The 20,546-nt window shown below is 49.5% G+C and overlaps 1 protein-coding gene across 2 annotated transcripts in view; it reads left to right on the plus strand.

The window, feature by feature from the left end:
* Positions 1-693: 693 nt before the first annotated feature.
* The window catches only part of NSMF (NMDA receptor synaptonuclear signaling and neuronal migration factor), a 37,693-nt gene continuing 17,840 nt past the window's right edge, over positions 694-20,546 (plus strand). Inside the window, exons 1-10 of one of the 2 annotated variants that reach the window (XM_036750392.1) lie at positions 694-924; positions 3,925-3,986; positions 6,667-7,152; positions 9,923-9,998; positions 14,968-14,973; positions 15,472-15,540; positions 17,698-17,750; positions 18,401-18,490; positions 19,701-19,825; positions 20,086-20,169. In XM_036750392.1, coding sequence (XP_036606287.1) covers positions 854-924; positions 3,925-3,986; positions 6,667-7,152; positions 9,923-9,998; positions 14,968-14,973; positions 15,472-15,540; positions 17,698-17,750; positions 18,401-18,490; positions 19,701-19,825; positions 20,086-20,169 — 1,122 coding nt within the window. In that variant the 5' untranslated portion in view covers positions 694-853. The remainder of the gene's footprint in view (positions 925-3,924; positions 3,987-6,666; positions 7,153-9,922; positions 9,999-14,967; positions 14,974-15,471; positions 15,541-17,697; positions 17,751-18,400; positions 18,491-19,700; positions 19,826-20,085; positions 20,170-20,546) is intronic. The other variant, XM_036750393.1, reaches the window with a different exon arrangement.

Below are 20,546 nucleotides of genomic sequence, written 5' to 3' on the forward strand. Positions count from 1 at the left end.
CTCTTCCAGTTCTCTATCTTACCAGTTGCATATCGCCCAAATCTCATTTCCCCTCCTCCTTTCCTTTAGTTCCCCCTTCCCATCTCCAGGTTCACTTCCAGTCCTGTTTCTCCAGGGGGTTTAGAGCTGGGAGCTGGATTATTTTAGGAATAATCCAATCCAAACAATTCATTTTACAGATGAGGAAACTGAGGCCCAAAGAAGTAAAGCGACTGGTCCAAGGTCACACAGTGATAGCACTGGAATTCGAACCAAGGTTGTGGGACTCCTTGTCCAGCGTTTTCCGCTAATGTTCGTTCTCAGATCCACTCCCCCCTCCCCAAAGCTTCCCCAGCCTCAGTTCCTGATCGCCACCTCTCTCCTTTCCTCCTGTCCTCATTTTTCTCCTTCCTTGCCCCCGCCTTCTCAACTCTCCCTCCACTCGATCTTCTGCCTTGCTCGCTCCCTCCAGTTGTGTCCCCCACCCCCCGCCTCGTGCCTTCGTGACGTCAGGCGCGGGGGGCGGAGCTGTACAGACCCATATAGCGAGTGCCCGCGGCCCCACGCACTCCCCACCCGCTGCAGCAGCGGCTGAGGCGGGCGGGCGAGCCGGGCCGGGGACCGCGCACCTCGGGCCCGGGCTTGCGGGGGCTGCCGCTGGCCGCGAGAGCCAGGGGCGGTGAGCGAAACCGGGGGCGGGGGGGGCCGGCCCTGGATCATCATGCGGGACCGCGGCCGGGGCTGCCCGGGCGGGCTCACGGATCGCTCGGAGCGCTGAGCCCAGTAAGCGGAGGCCCCTCGCCCCCCGCCCGGCTCGCGCGGCGCCCCAGGCTGGGGGGATGCCGCGCCCTCCCCACTGCCCCCGGCCTCGAATATGGGCGCAGCTGCCTCCAAGAGGAAGGCGCTGAGGAGTGAGGCCATGTCCTCGGTGGCGGCCAAAGTGCGGTGAGTGAGTGAGGGGCTGGGGCGGAGGAGAGGCGCACGAACCCCGCAGCCATCTATCCCTCCATCGGTCTGGCTGACTTCGCCCGCAGTCCTGGGCGTCCTTTGCAAAGCAGCGGTTCCTCCTCCCGGAGTCCGGGCAGCTGTCCTGCAGACCTGCCCACGGCCAGGGAGCTGTCCAGTGCTGGGGGCGGGGGCGGGGACCGGTAACCTTCCTTGGGAGGCTCGGATGGGCCCACAAAGGAGATCCCCATCTGTCTCTGGGGCCCAGCTAGATGCAGAGGCAAGGGAATGGGCTGGATGACCTCCGGGCCCCTAGCTTGCCCCTGGTGCCAAGCATTTAGGGAATGAGTTTCTCGGGAGCCCAGCTGAGCAGCGTTTTCCCTGGCCATGTGGGCCTGCCAGCTGATAGAGAGATGACTGGGGACCAACAGGAGCTTAGCGTCCCGTCGAGATCTATGGAACATGATAGCCTGCGATGATAATAACAGTTCTACAGCACCTTAAGGTTTACAAAGCTTTTTCTCCAAACAGTGCCCCTGACGGGTAATGGGCCAGGATGCCTGATTCCTGGGGCCAACTTCAGCAACCAAGTTACCATGTGACCTTGGATAAAACTATCTGTGTCTTGGTTTCCTTGGCTATAATAAAATCCGTGCCATGAACAAAGTGTCTCCCACCCCCGGGAGGCTGGGATGCCAGGGAATGGGGAAAGGACAAAGAAGGCAGGCTTTGTATTACTCCCAGAGACAGGAGCAAATATCTGGGGGTGGGAGGATATAAGAAAGACATTAACCACAACCCCTCAAGCTGCCCTCAGAGAAGGGGTCAGTGATTGCCATCATTCAACAGAGGTAGAGCCTGGTGAGTTTTTCAGTCTCCCCAGATACAGAAATGGATGGACTAACAGACCTGGGGGGGTGAGGGGAGATTGTCAGAATTGTCAGAGTATGACTTCAGACAGACAGCCCAAATGGTCTCAAATGTACCCTGGATTAAGGACAATAGAGATGCCTAGAGCTCCTTGGCTGCAGGAAAGAAAAAAAAAAAAGGACCTGCCTAGACCTCAGCTCATTTTCCCTCCCCCACTCATCTCTCTGTGCCTCTACCTGTCTCTCTGTGGCTTTGACTCCTATTTCTATGCCTCCGTCTCTCTGTCTCCCTCTATCTTTGTATTCTTGATGGTATCAATGCCTCTGAATCTCTTTCCTTAGGTTTTTCCCTGTTTCTCTCCCAGTTCGTCTTGTCTTTCCCATATATATTTCACCACCTCCATCCCTCTCTCCCCTCCCCCTTGTGTTTCACTCTCTGAGGATGGGCTCCCTTGGATGAATGGGCTCTAGGCAGGCACAATACAGGCCTGTCTAAAAAAGCTGTGAAGGAATTTGCTGAGCACAGGGGCCAAACATCTCATCTCCTATAGTGCTAAACCCCTATACTTCCTTGAAATGTGAGGGGCAGCAGTGTTAGCCTACCCCTCTCCCCCGCATTGTCCCAATTACAATGCTGTATATTAGATTCCCAGCTTCTTGTTGCCTCAAGGCCAATATCCAGACTCCCTTAAGCCAGTGTCCAGCTCCTCTGGTTAGCATCTAACCCCTGACTAGTATCCAGCAATGTCCACTCCTGGCGCCTCTGAGCTTAATCCTAGTCAGTTGACTAGAATAAGGAATAGGGCCTAGATGGGTGATTTCAATGATTTTGGGAATTCCCAGATGAGAAAACTCCATCTCCCAGAGATTAGCACCTTTTCTGCAAATTAGTCTTAGAGAATTACTCTAGAACAAAGAGAGGTTAAGTGGCTTGCCCAGGGTAACACAGCCAGTGTGTGTCAAAGGCAGGATTTGAACCCAAGCCTTCCTGGCTTTGAGGCTGACTCTCTAGAGTAACAGCAACATTAAATTATAATTAATAGCAAAAGAGGTTCAAGAGGTTTCTGGTCCAGGTTGGTTGGGAAAAAAATATCAATCAGCGGACCTAGGAAAAACCATCCTTTCTATCTCCTTTAAGTCTCCTCAGAGGAGGGTTTTCAGAGAAACCTGTATGTGTTGGGAAATCAGAGATGGTGTAGATGGTACTGCTGCCTTTGAGCTTCTCCTCTCTTAGTGTCTTCCTGTTTTTCCAGGGGTTAGTTCTAATTAGTTCCCTGATGAAAACTCATAGAAGGAAGTCCAAATCCTTCCTGAGTCCGAGTCCTTTCCTGTGGGAAGGGGATGGGATGAAAGTTGGAGGATGAAGATGGCCAGGGTTCAAATGGTCACTGCCAGCCCAGCCAACAAAAGCTGTGGACATTCCCTCCCTGCCCCACCCTCCCACCGAGTGCCATAGTAGAGGTTAGCACACCTGAAATATGGTCTCTGAGATGAACCAGGGTCTGTGTCCCTCCTGTGCCTAGCCCTAGCCTGTGTTGGTGCTGCCCCCTGGTGGCCTGCTTGATAGCTCACTGGACATTTCAGCTGCAGTACTAATAGTTTTGATTGGTCCAGCCAGGTCACACATCAGCTGAGCACCTCTTCACATACCTTTATGTATATCTGGGAAGACACATGATGCAGTTGAACTTGGAGTCATAGGACCTGAGTTCGAATCTCAGCTCTGTCTCTTATTACATGTGTGACCTTAGGCAAGTCACCTAACCAATCTGGTCCTCAGTTTTCTCAACCTCATGAGAGGGTTGGACTAGATTACTTCTTAAGTTTCTCTTTCAACTCTAAATCTGTGACCCTATAACCCCATGATTCTAGACACACAAGGGCTGAAGGGAAACTGGATTTGAAAAGAGCAGTCCAGGGTACCAGGGGCCACACTTCCCCAGCACTGGACTCTCTTCATGAGTGGGTTTGGGAGGCTTGACCTTGGAGGAGGTACCTGTGCTGCGTTCAGTGTGAGGGAGGGATCTAGATTCTCAGGGAGTGTGGGGGAGGCCTTGGACCTGAGGAGTCCAGTTCTGACTTTGGTCCTTCTCCTGTGCTCTGCCTTCTACTGGTGCCTCCTACCCTCCAGAGCAGCCCGAGCGTTTGGGGAGTATCTGTCACAAAGTCACCCTGAGAATCGGAACGGCTCAGGTAAGTCCATGGGTGGCAGAGGAGCCAGGGTGGGGGTGCGGGACAGTGTTAAAGGGCAGTAGAGAGAGATGTGCCAGGATAGGCTCCAAAATACTGAGGGGCTTTGAATAAGAATTGGTTAAGGAGCCCCAGAGCTCCTTATTTGGGGGAGGGAGTATTTCAAGTCCCCTCCACCTCAGGAAATGCTGATACTATTCAAGAGGGAGCCTAATTCCTGGCAGGCATTCCTGGACTCCATACTGTGTCTGCCTCCTCACTCTGACATCAACCTCCCCAGCATAGGGGTATGTGTGCCATGTAGTGTGTGTGTGTGTGTGTGTGTGTGTGTGTGTGTGTGTGTTTGTGTGTGTGTTCTCGAGTGTAGGGATGTACATACATAATCCCTGCCCCAGCTTTCTTCCTATGTGCTCTTATGGGGTCACATCTCTAAATATTCTCATATGTGCACCTATACATCTTGGGAAGGTGATATTGGTTACTCTGTCCTTCCTTATCCAATGGCTCAGATTTGTGGGGAGAGGTCTAGAGCCTGGAGGAGGAGCAAGGCAGGACCAAGGCAGGAGGTTCAAGGTGGGGCCTGTATTCCTAGTGGCCCCTAGGGAGGAGCCTCATTGGGAGGGGGACTCAGAAGCTCCAATCGCCATGGTGCCCACACTCCTGGGGCGTTGGCATAACAACGAGCCTCCTGGCACCCCCACAGGGTTGGCACTACTGCCTCTAGGGACCAGGCTTTGGGCGGGGCAGCTGGGCCAAGAAGCTGAGAAGGCATCTGTAGTGAGGGGAGAGAGCACAGGGGAATCGGGGAGACAGGGTGAGTATGGGGGTGGGAGGTGGGGCCCTGCCTGTTCCTCCTGCCTCTTACTGTTCTCCAGCCCCTCGACACACACACAAACACACACATGCACACCTACCATCTGATAGACACTTCTCATACAACCCCACAGACACAAACACAATACCCAACATACAGACCTACAACACAAAAAGGATATAATCAGGCATGATACACACAGTGATGCTTCTGTCTTCCTACCTTCTCTATGTGGGAAAGAAGAGGGAAGCTGAGAGAGGCCTAGAGAGTGTGTGTATGTGTTGTATGTTGTACATGGTGTGTGTGTGTGTGTGTGTGTGTGTGTGTATAGACTAACATAGTTCTGGTCTCCCAGCCAGCAAACACCTGCCCTGAGCACCACAAGGCATGGTTCTAATTCAAAATTTAACAACCTATCTTCTTACTATTATATGGGAGGAGAAATGGAGGCAGGAGATCCCAGGGGGGCTAGCACCTCCCAAAACTCTTTTTCTTTCTTCAGTAGGGTGGGAGGTTTATCTGAGGAAGCTTGTCACCTCTCTCCTCATTCACATGTCCATTTTTGACTGGGGACCACATTGTAGGGCAGACATGCTCTCACTTTGGGCAAACATCCTAATTGGGAGCCCTCCCCTTGTGTGGGAAGCACATGGAGCCAAACCCAGGTTGTTCAAAGCTTTCTGCACTCCGCCCCTCTTTCCCTCCACCCCTAAGTCAACGACTTAATTCAGAATGCTGGGAATTGATTTACTGCTATGAACATCTAAACTTTATTGTTTTTTCACCATTTTAGATGAAAGCTAGTCTCCAATACCCCCCACACACCCCTTAAATAGTCCTGCCACTTCCAACAAGATTGTAACCTTCTTTGGACACCTTGTTGTCCTTGGCTGTGATGTATTGCTGCCTCCAGGAACTCCTGAGGCACGTAGAGTAGGACTTCATTTTCTAATTCTCATTTCTGCTTTTAATGATTTTCTTATTTCTTCCATTGGATGTCAAGCTGCTTGCTTCCAGTTTTTATATCTCAGTGGAATTAATGTATCTGTTTTTGGTAGTCCTTTACCCCCTTTCTAATTTGCTATTTTAATATAGTTTGGGAAAGACATTAAGTGTGTTAAAACTATATGTAAAGTAAGAATAAATAGGCTCTGATCGAGAGGCTCTCTCACATTGCTACATGCACCTTGGAAGATTTGCTCGGATTCCCTTTTTGCCTCCTTCCTGGTTCTCAGCCAGGTTCCAGACAAGGGAGGCTGCTGAGTTGTTGAGTTCTAGATAGATTGGGGCCTCCTATAGCTGTAAACATCCAGAGAGATTTTGTGTGGCTGGGGAAGGGGGTTGTAGAGATTGAAGGCATCTGACCCCAGCATAGGGAAGAATATCAACTCAGAGTTTAGAGCAAGGGCTCTTAACCTGGGATCTCTGAACTTGTTTTATTGTTTGTTTTTTAAATATATCTATTTTGATAATTGTATTTCAATAAACTGGTTTCTTTTGTAATCTTCTCTATTTTATTTATTTTATGCATTGTTCTGAAAAGGATTCCATAGGTTTCACTAGGCTGCTAAAGGGAGTTTATGACACAAAAATGGTTAAGAACTCGTGATCTAGAGGGTAGAAATGACACTTTACTTCTATACCAATCATGGCCAGGTATTGAGACCCAGGCCATGGAGTCTGCTGTAAGAATGTTTAAGTTTGGTTTATGTTTGGTTTATGGTAGTCACTGGTTAGAGGCAGGAGGCTGGGTTAGGTGATGCACAAAGGCCACAGTGACTCTCTGAGCTGATCTCTGACCCTCCCTGGTGCCCTCACCTTCCTGAGCCCATCTCTCCCTGCTCTGCCCCCATGGTGCCTGTCTTTCAGATCACCTGTTGGCTGATGCCTTTGCTGGCCAGGACGAGTCCCCCGAGATGCAGCCTGCCTCCCAGAACAAACGCCGCCTCTCCCTCATCTCCGATGGCCGCTATGAAAGTGGTTTCTTGGAGGAGGCGGCAGGTGAGAAGGCAGCAAGCGAGGGCCCTAAGCCCAGGGTATACACTATCTCTGGGGAGCCACCCCTGCTGTCTGACCCCGAGGCAGAGGGCATCGAGCTGTCAGTCATAAAGGGCCGGCATCGGGAAGAACACCACCACAGCCAACCCCTGCAGGGCTCGGGCAGCAGCGAGAGCGTCAGCCGGCCCTGCAAGAGCTGGGCTGGCAGTCGCCAGGGCTCCAAGGAGTGTCCCGGCTGCTCCCAGTTGGCCCCGGCCCCTTCCCAGCAGTCTTTTGAGCTGGACCAGCACCAGGCCCCTGAGCCCTCAGGCCGCCGCAAGAAGCTGGAGCGGATGCACAGTATCGACCGTGTGTCTGGTGAGTTTTGACTCCGTGCCCCAGGCTTGTGAACCAGGAGGGAGGAGCTGACATCTCCATTCTCCCTCAGTTCATCAGTAAGTCCTTACAGATCCTCCCCTACGCCCACCAGATGGCCAGTGCCTGCCTCCCTTAGGTTCCAAGTTCTGAGAAAGCACATAGTCGAGGAGGAGGCAGGATCAAAATCAGAGAACGTCAGAGTTGGAAGGGAGCTCAGTGGCCATGTAGTCCAACAGGACCCCTGAAGGAATTCCCCACTATAACATGCTTGACAAGTAGTCATCCAGCCTCTCCTACCTCCTCTCAAGGCAGCCCATTGCTCTTCTGGACAGCTCCAATTGTTAATAAGTTTTTCTTGACACCGAGCCCTCGTGATTGATCCTGGTTTTACCCTCTGGGGCCAACCAGAACAAATGTAACCCCTCCTCCATGCGGCAGCCCTTCAGACCCCTCCCCACAACCCCCTGAGTCTTCTCTTCTCCTGGCTACAGATCCCAAGTCCTTTCAACCAATCCTCAGATGACATAGACTCAAAGCTTGTCGCCATCCCAGTCACCCTTCTCGGGACACTTTCTAGCTTAACCACGTCCTTCCTCAACACTTGGTCCCTAGAACTACAATTCTCCAGATGAGGTGTGCCAGGGGCCAAGTCCAGTGCAAATATCACCTCCCTATTCCTGGCAGCTGCACCCTTCAGTGCAGTCCAGGATCACATTGTGGCTTCTCCGTCACCCTGCTGACTCATAATGAGCTTGCAGTCACCTAACCCCAAGATTTTGTTCAGAACAAATTCTGTCTAACCGAGTTCCTTCCATCTTCTTATACAGGTGAAGGTTTTGGGGGGTTTTTTGTATTCAAGTTTGTATTCGTGTTTGTTTTTCGTATTCAAGTACAAGGCTTTCCACTTATGCCTACTGAATTCCATCTTACTAGATTCAGCCCAATGCTTTTCTAGTCCAGCAGGATCCTTTTGGATCTGGCCTCTGTCATCCAGTGTATTAGTTCTCCCTCCCAGCTTTGTGTTATCAAAAAGAAGGAGCTCCTTCAATTCCTGCCTTAGCAGAGCTGGAGGAGGAGGGGCAGGCAGCTCAGGGAGCTCACAACCTGGCAACAGGGCAACAGTGGGACAGGGTAGTAGGGAATATGGTGTAGGGAGTAGACAGGTATAAGAGGTGGTAGGTATGGCTAGAGAACACTTCATCTGAAAAAGAGCTGGAGGTCCTAATGAACCACAAGCCTCAAGTTAACTGTGTATCTAACAGCCAAGAAAAGTCTGATCCTGGGTCTCATTTAGAGAGGCCTACTGTCCTGAATGAGGAGGTGATCTTTCCTCCTGGTTCTGTCCTGGTCAGTCTGTGTCTGTCATAATATCGTGTACTCCTTTGGGTTGCCCCATTTTAGGAAGGGCATTGTTTACTCAAGATCAGCCAGAAGAGGGCAAAAGGACCCTGGATTCATGCCATATGAGAATCATTTGAAGGAACTGGGCACATTTAACTGAGGGAAGAGGAGAGGTATTTTCAAGGATTCCGATGGCTGTGCCCTGTCAGTGGGATGTTTCTTCCTTCCCAGGAGTTCTGATTGACTTCAGGGGACAGAAGTAGGTGTCATGGGTGGAAGGGACAAGTTTGGACTTGATGTCAGGAAAGACTCCTTAACAGAACAACTCAAAAGTGATATAAGCTATCTCAGAGGTAAGGGGTTTCCCATCATTTGAGATCTTCCAGCAAAGACTAGCATTTCCATTTGTTGGGTATGTTGTAAGGAGAATTATTTTTAACATATGGATAGATTTATTTTTTTCTCTTTTAAAAAGTATTTTTCCAATAATATGTAAAGACAATTTTATATGCAATTTTGAGTTCCAAATTTTCTTTTTTCCTCCCTAAGACAGTAAACAATTTCATATAGGTTATATATGTGCAATCATGTAAAACATATTTCTCTATTAGTCATGTTGTGAAAAAAGAAACAGAACAAAAGGAGAAAACCATGAAAAAATAAAGAAAGTAAAACTAGTCTGCTTTGAGCTGCATTCAGACTCCATCAGTTCTTTCTCTGAATGTGGATAGCAGTTTCCAAGTCTTTTGACTTGTCTTGTAGTATGGATGGATTTAGATGGTCACAGCGATCCCTTCCAACTCCAAAACTATGAATATGCAACCTAGGTCTAAAATCCAACTCTTCCAACTCTACCAGCTTTTGACTTGGGGCAAGTCACTTCCCTCTAGGCTTGTTTAAATGAGCGGGGAGAACTAGGTGATCTCTAAGGTCCATTATCAGTTCACAATCCTAGGATGCACTTAGCCACATAGGAAGGATGGGGCTTCAGGGTCCAGGGCTGGGCTACTCAGAGCACTCCCTGGCCAGGGGAGGAGAATCCTCTGGCTATGTGCTTGGGACCTAGAAGTCTCTTGGTGGACAACTCAGTGGAAATGGGAGGCCAGCCCAGGGTCTCTGACCCTCATTACTGGAGAAAAATACTGGAAGCCTGGCCGAAGGGCTTCTACCCATGAGGCCCCACAAAGAGAGATATTCCAGCCTTATCAAGTCAAGCTTCTCCATCACTTGGAGGTTGTCTCGGAACCTCAGGCTTTTTAAAAATCTTTCAATCACCACTCATCACGCCCCCCCCTCACCCCCACACCAAATAGAAGCCTGTCCTTGAATAAATTAGTATAGTCAAGAAAAACAATTCTGTATGTTGGCTCTGTCTGAAAATCCACCTTATTCAGTCCACCACCTTTCTGCATCTTCTTGTCTTCTCCAGATGAGGTCCCTGTCCGCACCTGGTTCCCCAAGGAGAATCTCTTCAGTTTCCAGACTGCAACAACCACTATGCAAGCGTGAGTCACCTATGTGATGCTCTGCGATGCGTCTGTGTGAGAATGAGTCACAGGCCTGGGTTTTGTGTCCTTGTATATGTGTATGCTTATGTATGTTTAAGTCTGTGTGTATGTGTGTGCCTGTGCATGTGAACACACCTCTTTCTGTGAGAATGAGCATGTCTGTGTTTGAGTGTGAGTGAGGGCTGGGCAGCTCAGTGACAGGATGGATAGAGTACTGGGCCTGGAATCATGAAGACCTGAGTTACTAGTTACATGACCCTGGGCAAGTCACTTAAACTTCTGCCTGCCTCCGGTTCCTCATCTGTAAAAAGGGGAGAGTAATGGCACCTCCCTCGCAGGGTTGTTGTAAGGGTCAGATGAGATAACATTTGTCAGGCACCTGGCACGGAGTAAGCGCTATATAAATGTCAGTTTTATTATTTTTTTCTAGCTCTTAGATTCACTGCCAACTTTCTTGGGCTATCTCTGCTGAGCCTGGCTCTCAGAGCTGATAGAGAAAACCTTTGCCCTCAGTTTCTGCTTTCACTTTGTTGTAAATCTTCATTGATATCTGATTCCATCTTAAGGCCCTCTGGACTCGCCTGTCCCCTGAACCTGCCCAGCTTCTGGGGCTCAGAGATCAATTAGTCAACAAGCATTTAAGTGCCTACTATATGCCAGGCTCTAGGCTAGGCGTTGAGGGTACAGAGACAGCTGGGTGGCACAGTGCCAGGTAGAGTTCCAGGCCGGGAGTCAGGAGGACCTGAGTTCAGATTCCACCTCAGATACTTCCTAGCTGTGTGAACCTGGGGTAGTCACTTAATCTCTGTCTGCCTCAGCTTCTGTTGTGAGGACCGAATGAGATGATACTTGTAAAGCGTTTCTCATATTGCCAGGCACATAGAAAGCACTATACAAGTCCTAGCTATTATTGTGAAGAAGCTTATATTTCAGTGCAGAAGACAAGTATTTTAGTACAGAGAAGTTTGGAGGGTGGTCACTATTGGTGGGGTCAGGACAGGCTCCATGAGGAAGATAGTCTAGAAGAGAGGGATTCTAGGAGGCAGAAGTAAGGTGGGAATGCACTACAGGCATGGGCCACGGACAGATATGGAGATGAAAAGAGAGAAGGCCAACAGGGCTGGATTTCAGAGTGTGCTTAATGAGGCTGGAAAGATAGGTTGAGTTTGGACTGTAAAAAGCTAAGCAGGAATTTCTTTTTTTTTTTTTAAGCCCAATCTTCTTTCTGTTTTATTTGGACTTTGTTTTTTTTTTAATTATTACTTATTTAATTTATTTAATATATTTAGTTTTCAGCATTGATTTTCACAAGAGTTTGAATTACAAATTTTCTCCCCATTTCTACCCTCCCGTCCACTCCAAGATGGCGTAAATTCTGGTTGCACCATTCCCCAGTCAGCCCTCCCATCTGTCACCCCACTCCCCTCCCATCCCCCTTTCCCTTCTTCTCTTGTAGGGCAAGATAAATTTCTATGCTCCATTTCCTGTGTATCTTATTTCCTAGTTGCATGCAAAAACTTTTTTCTTTGTTGTTGTTTTTGAACGTCTGTTTTTAAAACTTTGAGTTCCAAGTTCTCTCCCCTCTTCCCTCCCCGCCCACCCTCCCTAAGAAGGCAAGCAATTCAACATAGGCCACATGCATATCATTATGTAAAACCCTTCCACTATACTCATGTTGTGAAAGATTAACTATGTTTTGCTCCTTCCTAACCTATCCCCCTTTATCCAATTTTCTCCCTTGACCCTGTCCCTTTTTGAAAGTGTTTATTTTTGATTACCTCCTCCTCCTGTCTGCCCTCCCTTCTATCGTCCCCCCTTTTTTATCTTCTTCCTCCTTCTTTCCTGTGGGGTAAGATACCCAATTGAGTGTGTATGGTATTCCCTCCTCAGGTCAAATCCGATAAGAGCAAGATTTACTCTAAGCAGGAATTTCTATTGGATCCAAGAGGCAACAGGGAGCCACATCATTAGAGAGACATCATTAGATCTGTGTTAAGAAAAATCACTTTGGCAGCAGTGAGTAGGATGGACTGGATTGAGGAGAGATTTGAGGCAGGGGAAGCAATCAAGAGACTGTCACAACACTCCAGACAAGAGGTCTAAGCTAAGGTGGTGAGCTGTAGGAACCAAGAGCAGGGGTCAAATGCAAGATGCTGTGGAGGGATCCCTAATCCCCACCCCTTCTGCCTCAGCCTTAGCAACCACTTCCTTCTTTCCCTCCTGCTACCCACATCCTGCCATACACACTCCACTGAAGGATGTTTTCTGGAATTTATTCTCTAGGATAATTTGAAAACTGAGCAGTGGGGAGAGATGTATGTGCAAAAGAAATGTGCCCCTCCCCACCAGGAGGGTTGGGAGAGTAAGCAGAGATTGGGGATAAATTTCTTGAGCTCATCCTTGGACTTCTCTGAATCCATATGGGTCATCCAGATTCTCTTACCCCTGGGCCAAGGTAGCTCATGGCTCCGGATGGGAATAGTCATCTTCTCCAGAGATTGGATAGAGATGCGCAGCCTAGATCTGATTGAGCTCATTGGCCTGTTCTTCCTTCAGAGACTCCTTCTCTGTCTACATTCCCACTTAATGACCGACTCTCTCTCTCTGCCTTCTCCTCCCCCAAACAAAGGACACAAGGTTTCTTTCCTCCCACTAAGAAATCAGTCGAATTTAATCTGAACCATAGAGCCCTCTCAAAGTTCATAGAAATCAACGCCTTTCATCTGTGTATGTGACTGTGTGTGTGTGTGTGTGTGTGTGTGTGTGTGTTGGGGTATGGGGGCTAAAGTGGAGATCAGTCTTTATATATGGCTTTGCCTAGCTTTCCTATTGTATGAATATATGTATGTCTACATGGTTTGTCTGGTTTTGTCTGGGTGTCTGCCAGATTGCATATTTACCTGTATGCATTTGACTCCGTTTCTGCCTAAACGTATCTGACTTCATCCCTGCCTGCACATATACGTGTATATACAATTGCATGTCTGTGTAATCTGTGTTTATTTGACTATGTATGTCTGACTACAGGTGCCTGTGTATCCTGCTTCTGTTGGTGCCTCTGGGCATTTGGCTGCATGGATCTGCGCTCATCTGTGTGTGTGTGTGTGTCCATGTTTATATTTGACTACATATTGGTCTGCATGTGTCTGATTGTAGTTTTCTTGTGGGTTTGTCCGTGTATTTATTTGTGTTTATGACCATGCATCTGAACATACTTGTGTACATAGCTGTTAAGTGTTTGTGCCTGCTTGTTGAGATATGTCTACACTTGTCTGTATATCTGTGTACATGTATTTGTGTTACCTGTCTGTAAACATGTGTCTGTGTGTGTCATGTATCTGTGCATCTACATGGGCATAACTGTGCCAGCCCCGGTCCAGTGTTTCTTTCCTTCCCCCCTCTTTTAGAGACCTTCTCCAACTTCCAAGCATCCCAGAATGTGCTTGACATCTCACCTCTGAGCCCCGAACCCCAGTCAGGTTCACAGAGCTGGGAGGGAGCTCAAAGATTATCTAATTCAAACCTCCAGGCTTGGGCAGGTGTTACTTCTATAATCCCCATGACAGGAGGCCTCTTTCTTCAAACATCTAGTGAGGAGCTCACTGCCCTCTGAAGCAACCCACAAAATATTCCTTTGCTGGTGGGAATTATGAAAGCCCTCGATCCCCTTGTTAATAGGCAACAAATAGTTTCAGAAAAACCTGTTTGTTAGTTGAATTTTTATAAATCAAATACCACCTTAAACTCATTGGAGCAAATTTGATGTGTAAAATATCTTGCAGAGAATTCATTTGGGTTCTTGTTAATCATCGCTCCCTAATTTATCTTTGGTCTAACTTCACATTTTTTCTGACATGGAATTGGCTTAAATTGAGGCACACCGATCTCTCCTTTACCGTCTTTTTTCCAGACCAAAGGTCAGCTCCATTTAGTCTATCTACACGAGTACTGACCCTATGGCCTCGAGGTCCTCCTATCCCCAAATAACCATAGGGCCCACAATGAGCTTATGTAGAAAGCATCACCCGCAGGATCTGTACCTCTAAGAACTAATCTTGCCTTTTCAAGGGCCACTGGTACTCCATAGTCAACTGAGGGTTAGCTTTTGGACCACCAGGGCCCTAAGATGCTGTACCCTTTTAAAAATGCCACCAAGTGGCAAGGGTATAGGGAGTGGAGACAAAGAGGGGTTTAGCAATTTAATTTAACAAATATGTTTAAAGCACCTACTGTATGCTAGACACTAGGAATAAAATGACAAAAATAACACAACTCTTACCCTCAAAGAAGGCACTGTTTTAGGGTGGGGAGAGGGGAGAGATGGGGAGAAATTTGGAGCTCATCTTGCGGCAGTCAATGTTGAAAACTAAAAATAAATTAAATTTTTTAAAAGGGCATTGTACTGGGAGAGGGAAGGGGAGCAGTCTATTACATGTGCACAGACAAACGTCATACAAGAGGAATGATGGAGGCATATGAGCTATCCAGACAAAGTGCTCTAGAAATATTTGAGGAGGGAGAGGCTGCTTTGAGGGAAGGAAACCAAGTGGCTGAATGAAAGCACCTGAGCCTTGAAACAGAAATGTCAACATGGCCACCACCATCTAGAGTCTAGACCATTCCCTGTACGTGGGCCAATTCCTGACAGATACCTGAACATGAATGGTTACCATGCCCTTGTGACCCCTCCCCCTCGGCTTTCCCTGAGGGCAGAATCCTAGAACTCAGGTACCCCAAAGTAACTGGGGATTGCCTTTCTCCCTACCATCCCTCCCACCATTTCATAGTCCACACCCAGCCTTTTCTAGGATGTGGGGGGCTTTGCTGTTTCAAGTGAAGGGTCTTTGCTCTGGAGGAGAAGTGGAGGATCGGGCTCAAGCGGGGGGGTGCCACTGTTGGAACTAAGCATCCCTAACTCTCTTTTCTTCTCTTTCCTCTCTCCTTTCCTGCCTTCCTGTGGCTCTAGCATCTCGTAAGTAGATATGTCCCCCTCTGTGTGTCTGTAAGCGTCTCTGATGCCTCCTGGTGGTTCAGTGTGTTCCTGGGGAAACCCCTTTCAGACTCCCCCATTCGCCTTCCCACAGCTTGGGCTGACCAGGCTGTCTTCAGCAGAGTTCAGGGGCTGGGCTGTGGGACCTAAAGGGGAGGTGTGGTGGAAGGGACCAAGAGTCCCCCCCACACAGCACCAAGGCCCTGCTGGGGGATGGAGAGACAGCTCGATGGAGGGAATGCCCCCCTCTTCCAGGCAGGCTCAGAGGCAGGAGGAGCTGGGAGCCCCCTTTTTCTGCTCTTCCTGAGTCCCCAGTCGCTCCCACAAGTGCTGTGCAGACAATCCCTCGCCCTTGCTCTGGCTTACGCTGGTCCCCTCTACCTCTCATTGTCCACTTTGCTGGGAACACGTGCCTCCGTCTGTGTGCTGTCCCGTGTGCTGGGCAACCCTGGGGGTTAATGACATGCCGTGGTTTCTCAGGGTGTTCAGGGGCTACGCTGAGAGGAAGCGCCGGAAACGAGAGAATGATTCCGCAGCCGTAATCCAGAGGTAGGGCCTGGCAACCACAGCCAGCCCATGGTGTTCACCCCTGTCCAGAGTCTTGTCTCCTGTCTGTGCTGTGGTCGTGAGGGAGACAGGCAGGCCTAATAGAGTGGGGAGGATGGGGGCTGGTTACAAAGTCCCCTTTGGTCATGCTCTACCTTGGGAGCTCCTTGGTGGGATGGTTGGCCAAAAAGCCCACAACAGCACTTTACAAAGATTCAGGATACTGGTCAATAATACAGCCTGGAGGGAGGGGCAGAAAGCTGTCAGTTGCTAACAGGCACTAACCCTGTGACCACAGGGAGACTATGAGACCCAGTTAACTATGCAAAGAACTAGAGAGTAAGGACTGCCAAGGACCTCCTATCAATATTTCCATAAAACCACCCTCCCGAAACCCAGGATCTTGGCTGGACAGACACTTCCTAGGTAGAACCACTTCTAGGGAGCAGTTAGTGGGAAAACAGACCCTAACACCTCCTTAAAATTCAGGAAGTCTAAACATAACTGGCCAGGATTGCTGCCTTTGTGGCCCCAGATGACTAGGGGAATGAAAGCCCCAACATGGACTTGAGCCTGGTGTAGCCAAATGGTTTGCCATTCCTTGGTTATGCATTCATGGGCTATTGTGGTCTATAGGGTAATGTGAAGGCAACTGGGAGCCCGAGCTTCCCAAGTAGAGGGCCATAGCAGAGCAGGGAAGGATTGGAGGTCTCTGGAGAAGTAGTGCCTTAGGGACTAGTACCCTGATAGCTGGGCCCTAGAAATCTGAGCTATGGCCTAAGTTCTTGACCCTGTGGCTACAGGTGTAAGAAAGTATAAAGAGTTTTAGAGGAAGGTCAGGAGTGGGGCTGACCTGTTGGTTATCTGTGGACTTCTCCCCCTTAGTGGATTCCAGATGCCCTAGATGAGGGCCTGTGTCTGAACACGATTTCTCCTGCTCTACCCCCACCCCGAGAAGCACATGAGCAACCCTGAGCCTTCCTTCTGAGAAGCTCTGGCCATCTCCACTGCCCAGCCTGGGGAGCAGCCCAGTCCCAGGCCAGATAATGTGCTCATAGACATGGGATCTCCAAATACCCCATCCCCTGCTGTCTTATTTCTGGGTCCCTAGAATCGTCTCTGCTTAGTCATTTGTCAGTGACACTTTATCTAAGCTTACCCAGTCCTGTCCTTGGGAGCTCAGAACACGTAAAAGTTTTCATACAGAATTAGGGAAAGGGTCAGGTAAGGGACATAGTCCCTACAGGATGTAGGAGAAGTAGAAGCCAGCTCTCTAGAAGATGTGAAACTCACCCTTAACCTGAAGAAGAATTAGGGTCGGAATTCACAGAAGGGAAAAAGGAGGACATTGTGGGATGCCAGACCGAGGGAGGGGGAGCCAGGAGTTGGCTTGTTCAAGAGTCAATGAGATTAAGCTGGGCATGACAACTTCGAGTGACCATCTACCTTGTGGAGAGCCTGGAATTCTGGGGCAAGGACTCTGTACTGATCCTGTGAATAACGTGCAGCCACTAAAGATTTTAAGCGAGGAAGTAATGTATGGAGGAGGCATTAGAAAAATTATTCTGAAGTGACATAAGATGGAGTGGAGAGGGTAGAGGTTAGAAACAATTATGGATGAAGGCCTAGATGGCCATGAGGGAGATACTGTAATGGAAGAATCTAGAGTGCTTGGCAAATGGATGGACGTGATAGAGAAAGGAGGACTCTAAGATGACACTTGGGTGTTAAGCCAGGGCAATGGGGAGGCGGAATTAGAGATGGATTGGGGACCACTAACAGGAATGGGAAAATCAGAAGGGGGAGTTTGGGAAGAAAGAAGATGAGTTTGATATTAGACTACGTGTGCGGTGTCACCTATCATCTGCTCTGTGGTTCAACATGCTTTGGCTAGTTGTGCCCCCCTCCCCCGCCATCCTACGTCATGGCTCCCCTCGTCTTCCTCCCCTGGGCTCCTAGAAATGTTTGATGGATAGATAAACCGATGGATTGGACAGGCAGACAAATGGATGGATGATAAATGGACAGATGGCTTCAGTCAGGCCACGGAGTTTGGGCAAACCTCAAACCCACCCCCCACCCCGGCCCCTGTTGTTCCAAAACCCCTATCTCTGAACTTCCACCCTTATGGCCCCTGGTTTCTGCTTCTCCTCCTGCCAGGAACTTCCGGAAGCATCTGCGAATGGTGGGCAGCCGGCGTGTGAAAGCCCAAAGTAAGGCCGGGAGAGGGGGCCACTGGGGGTGGCGTTCCTAAGACGGAGGTTAGCCTCCCCCCGCAACACCCTAGACAGACAACCACTGGTTGGGCGGGGAGGCCACTGCCATCTGCTAATGAAGCCTGGCTTGCCTGGGTATCCATGCTTTGCATGCTGCTTGCAGAAAAGACTAGCCAGGCAGTGAGTGCCACCCCCTGGCCCATGGGCACATAGGGCTCAGGCCCTTAGGACTGACCCTGGAGAAGAAACACAGGGAACCAAGAAAAGGCCAAGGGAAAACAAAGACTTAACTAGATAGCTCAACCCTCTGAGACCAAGCTGCTTCTAAGGCTGTTAGCAATTTCTCTGCTCTTACCCCACCCTGGATCCCCAGGAACAGACACATCCCAAGATTTCAAAGCTGCCTTAATGAAGTGCAGAGGTCTCAGCAGCTGAGACCATTGGAACCCAGAAATCAAGACAGTGGCCCCAGGCACTTCTAAGTGTGACTCTGGGACCTAGAGAACCCTGGCCAGGCCAAGGGAGGAAGTCAGGCACCCTGGGGGCCATGCCTTTTACCCAGACACTGCCCAAAGTCAAGTGCACTGCCTACAGTCTGGACCTCCGCTCCAGCTCCTGCTAATTCCCCCATTTTGCTTCCACTGCAGCCTTTGCTGAGCGTCGAGAGCGGAGCTTCAGCCGGTCCTGGAGCGACCCCACCCCCATCAAAACCGACTCCTTCCACGACTCCCGAGACAGTAGGTTCCAGGCGCTAGACCCCTGACAGGACAGACAGCAACCATCAGGCCAGGCCTGCCCACTCTCCCTCATTCAAAAGTACATGGGTGGAGAAAGAGGGAAAGAGACTGAAAGAGAAAAGTGTGAGGGGGAGAAAAGCAAAGACAGAGAGAGACAGAGCAAGGAAGAGAGACCGAGCAAGAAGGACAAAGTGACAAAGGGAAGGGAAAAGGAGGAAAGACAGAAAGAGGGCAAAGGGACAAGACTGAGCAGCAGAAACAGAAAACCAGCCTGGACCTTCCCATGCCTAGTGCAGAACTGCTGGGACATCTCTTTCCAGTCCCTCCTTCCTTAACTGCTGGGAATCCTATCTTTTACCTTCCACCTGCCCATCCTTGCCCTGGAAGAAGTCAAAGAAAAATCTTTGCCTTGTGCCTTCAGGGCCGGCTCCAGGTCCCATACCAGCTGGGGAGCCCTTAGCCTGAAAAGCAGCAGGCATACTCTGTCCACAAGGCCCTTTGCTCCCGGCCCTCATACCCACCCCCACTAAGCAACAATGGGGGTATACTTCCCCTGAGCAGGGGGATGGCCAAGCTGAGCTGGGCAGGGGCTAAGCCACTGCTGGGTTGGGTGGGGCTGCTATGCGGGGGCTGGGGCTAGGAAATTCACCATCATCTCATGCCAATGCTGCTTCCCCCAGCCATTGGGGGTCTTCAGGCTGCAGGGTTGCCCAACACTGAAAAGGGGCTAACCCAAGCAGACAGGCCTTGAAGCTATGGGCACACATCAAGCATGGGACTAGGGGATGCATTAGACACACATGGGGCATACAACAAAACAGTGTGTTACAGTGGGGAAGGAACCTAGGAGTGGGAAGGCTAGGCTCTAGGCCCCATTTTGCCAATGACTGATTTTGTGATGTTGGGTAAATGACTTCCCCCCTGGGCCTGTCTCTCCATGCAAAAAGTTTGTCAAGATAATCTCTAAGAATTCTATAGAATGTTGCCTCTGTAGAATGAAGACATACCTGCCCCCCTTTCAGTTGCCCCTTGTTGGGGGAGGGAAGGTGATAAGTGAAGCAAGTGTTGGATACAAGCCCAAATTCAGGTCATCGTCATTGTTTCTAACACTCCTCCCAACCCAGTTTGGGGACGGACCTCACCCCCCACTCCTATCTGCAGGAAGGCTAGCATCTCTGGACTGGTTTGACCATGTCCTTTTCCCCTCAAGGCCATGACCTCCAGAACTCCTGCTGCACTCTGGATGAGGACCTTGAAGACCTGGACTGGGAGACTGAGAAAGAACAGGAAGCTGTGGCATGTGATTTTGAGGACTTCATCCCACCCAAGGTCATGGTGAGGCCCTAGCAATTCCCTGGGACTTAGAACTAATGCCCCACACCTGGGGCGGGAGTGGGGGGGGGGATGTATTGTCTGGACCAACCTCCACAGAAGAAGTGCTGTTGCCCAGTTTGTGATCTCTCCGACCCAGTTGCCAAAGGAGCAGTGGAGGGGGCGGGAGGTGGTGATCTGGTGATAGAACCCTGCTTATTTCCATGGGGCATACCTCTCCTCTGAGGCTGGCTCACTCCAACTATTCTTCTCTTGCTCCTCAGCTCATATCTTCCAAGGTTCCCAAGGCTGAGTATATCCCAACCATCATCCGCAGGGATGACCCATCCATCATCCCCATCCTCTATGTGAGTACTTACTCCCTGCTCCCCACAGTATTGCTTCCTACCCATAATCCTTCAGCATAATCCTCATCTCCGTGGGGAAAAAAAATACTCACTGTGTTATATTTGGAAGACATTGAAAAAATTTTGTTTGCTTGTATTTCTCTGACATTCTTGGCTTTTTATCCCTGTTTTCCATTTGGCTAAAGATAGGGGCACATATATGTGTGCATTGTAAGAGACAGAGATAGCCCTGGATCCTGAAGTATCCACCCTCGGACTTTCTGTTTTTAAGGATTCATCCCTGAGCCTTAGGTGTGCATTAACTACATCCCGGTTATGGGATGGATATCCAGGGATCCCATTTCCTTCTTGAAGGCAAACCAGGAGACGTTTGCCTC

Source organism: Trichosurus vulpecula, chromosome 3 (assembly GCF_011100635.1).
Source record: "Trichosurus vulpecula isolate mTriVul1 chromosome 3, mTriVul1.pri, whole genome shotgun sequence".
Classification (NCBI taxonomy): Eukaryota; Metazoa; Chordata; class Mammalia; order Diprotodontia; family Phalangeridae; genus Trichosurus; species Trichosurus vulpecula.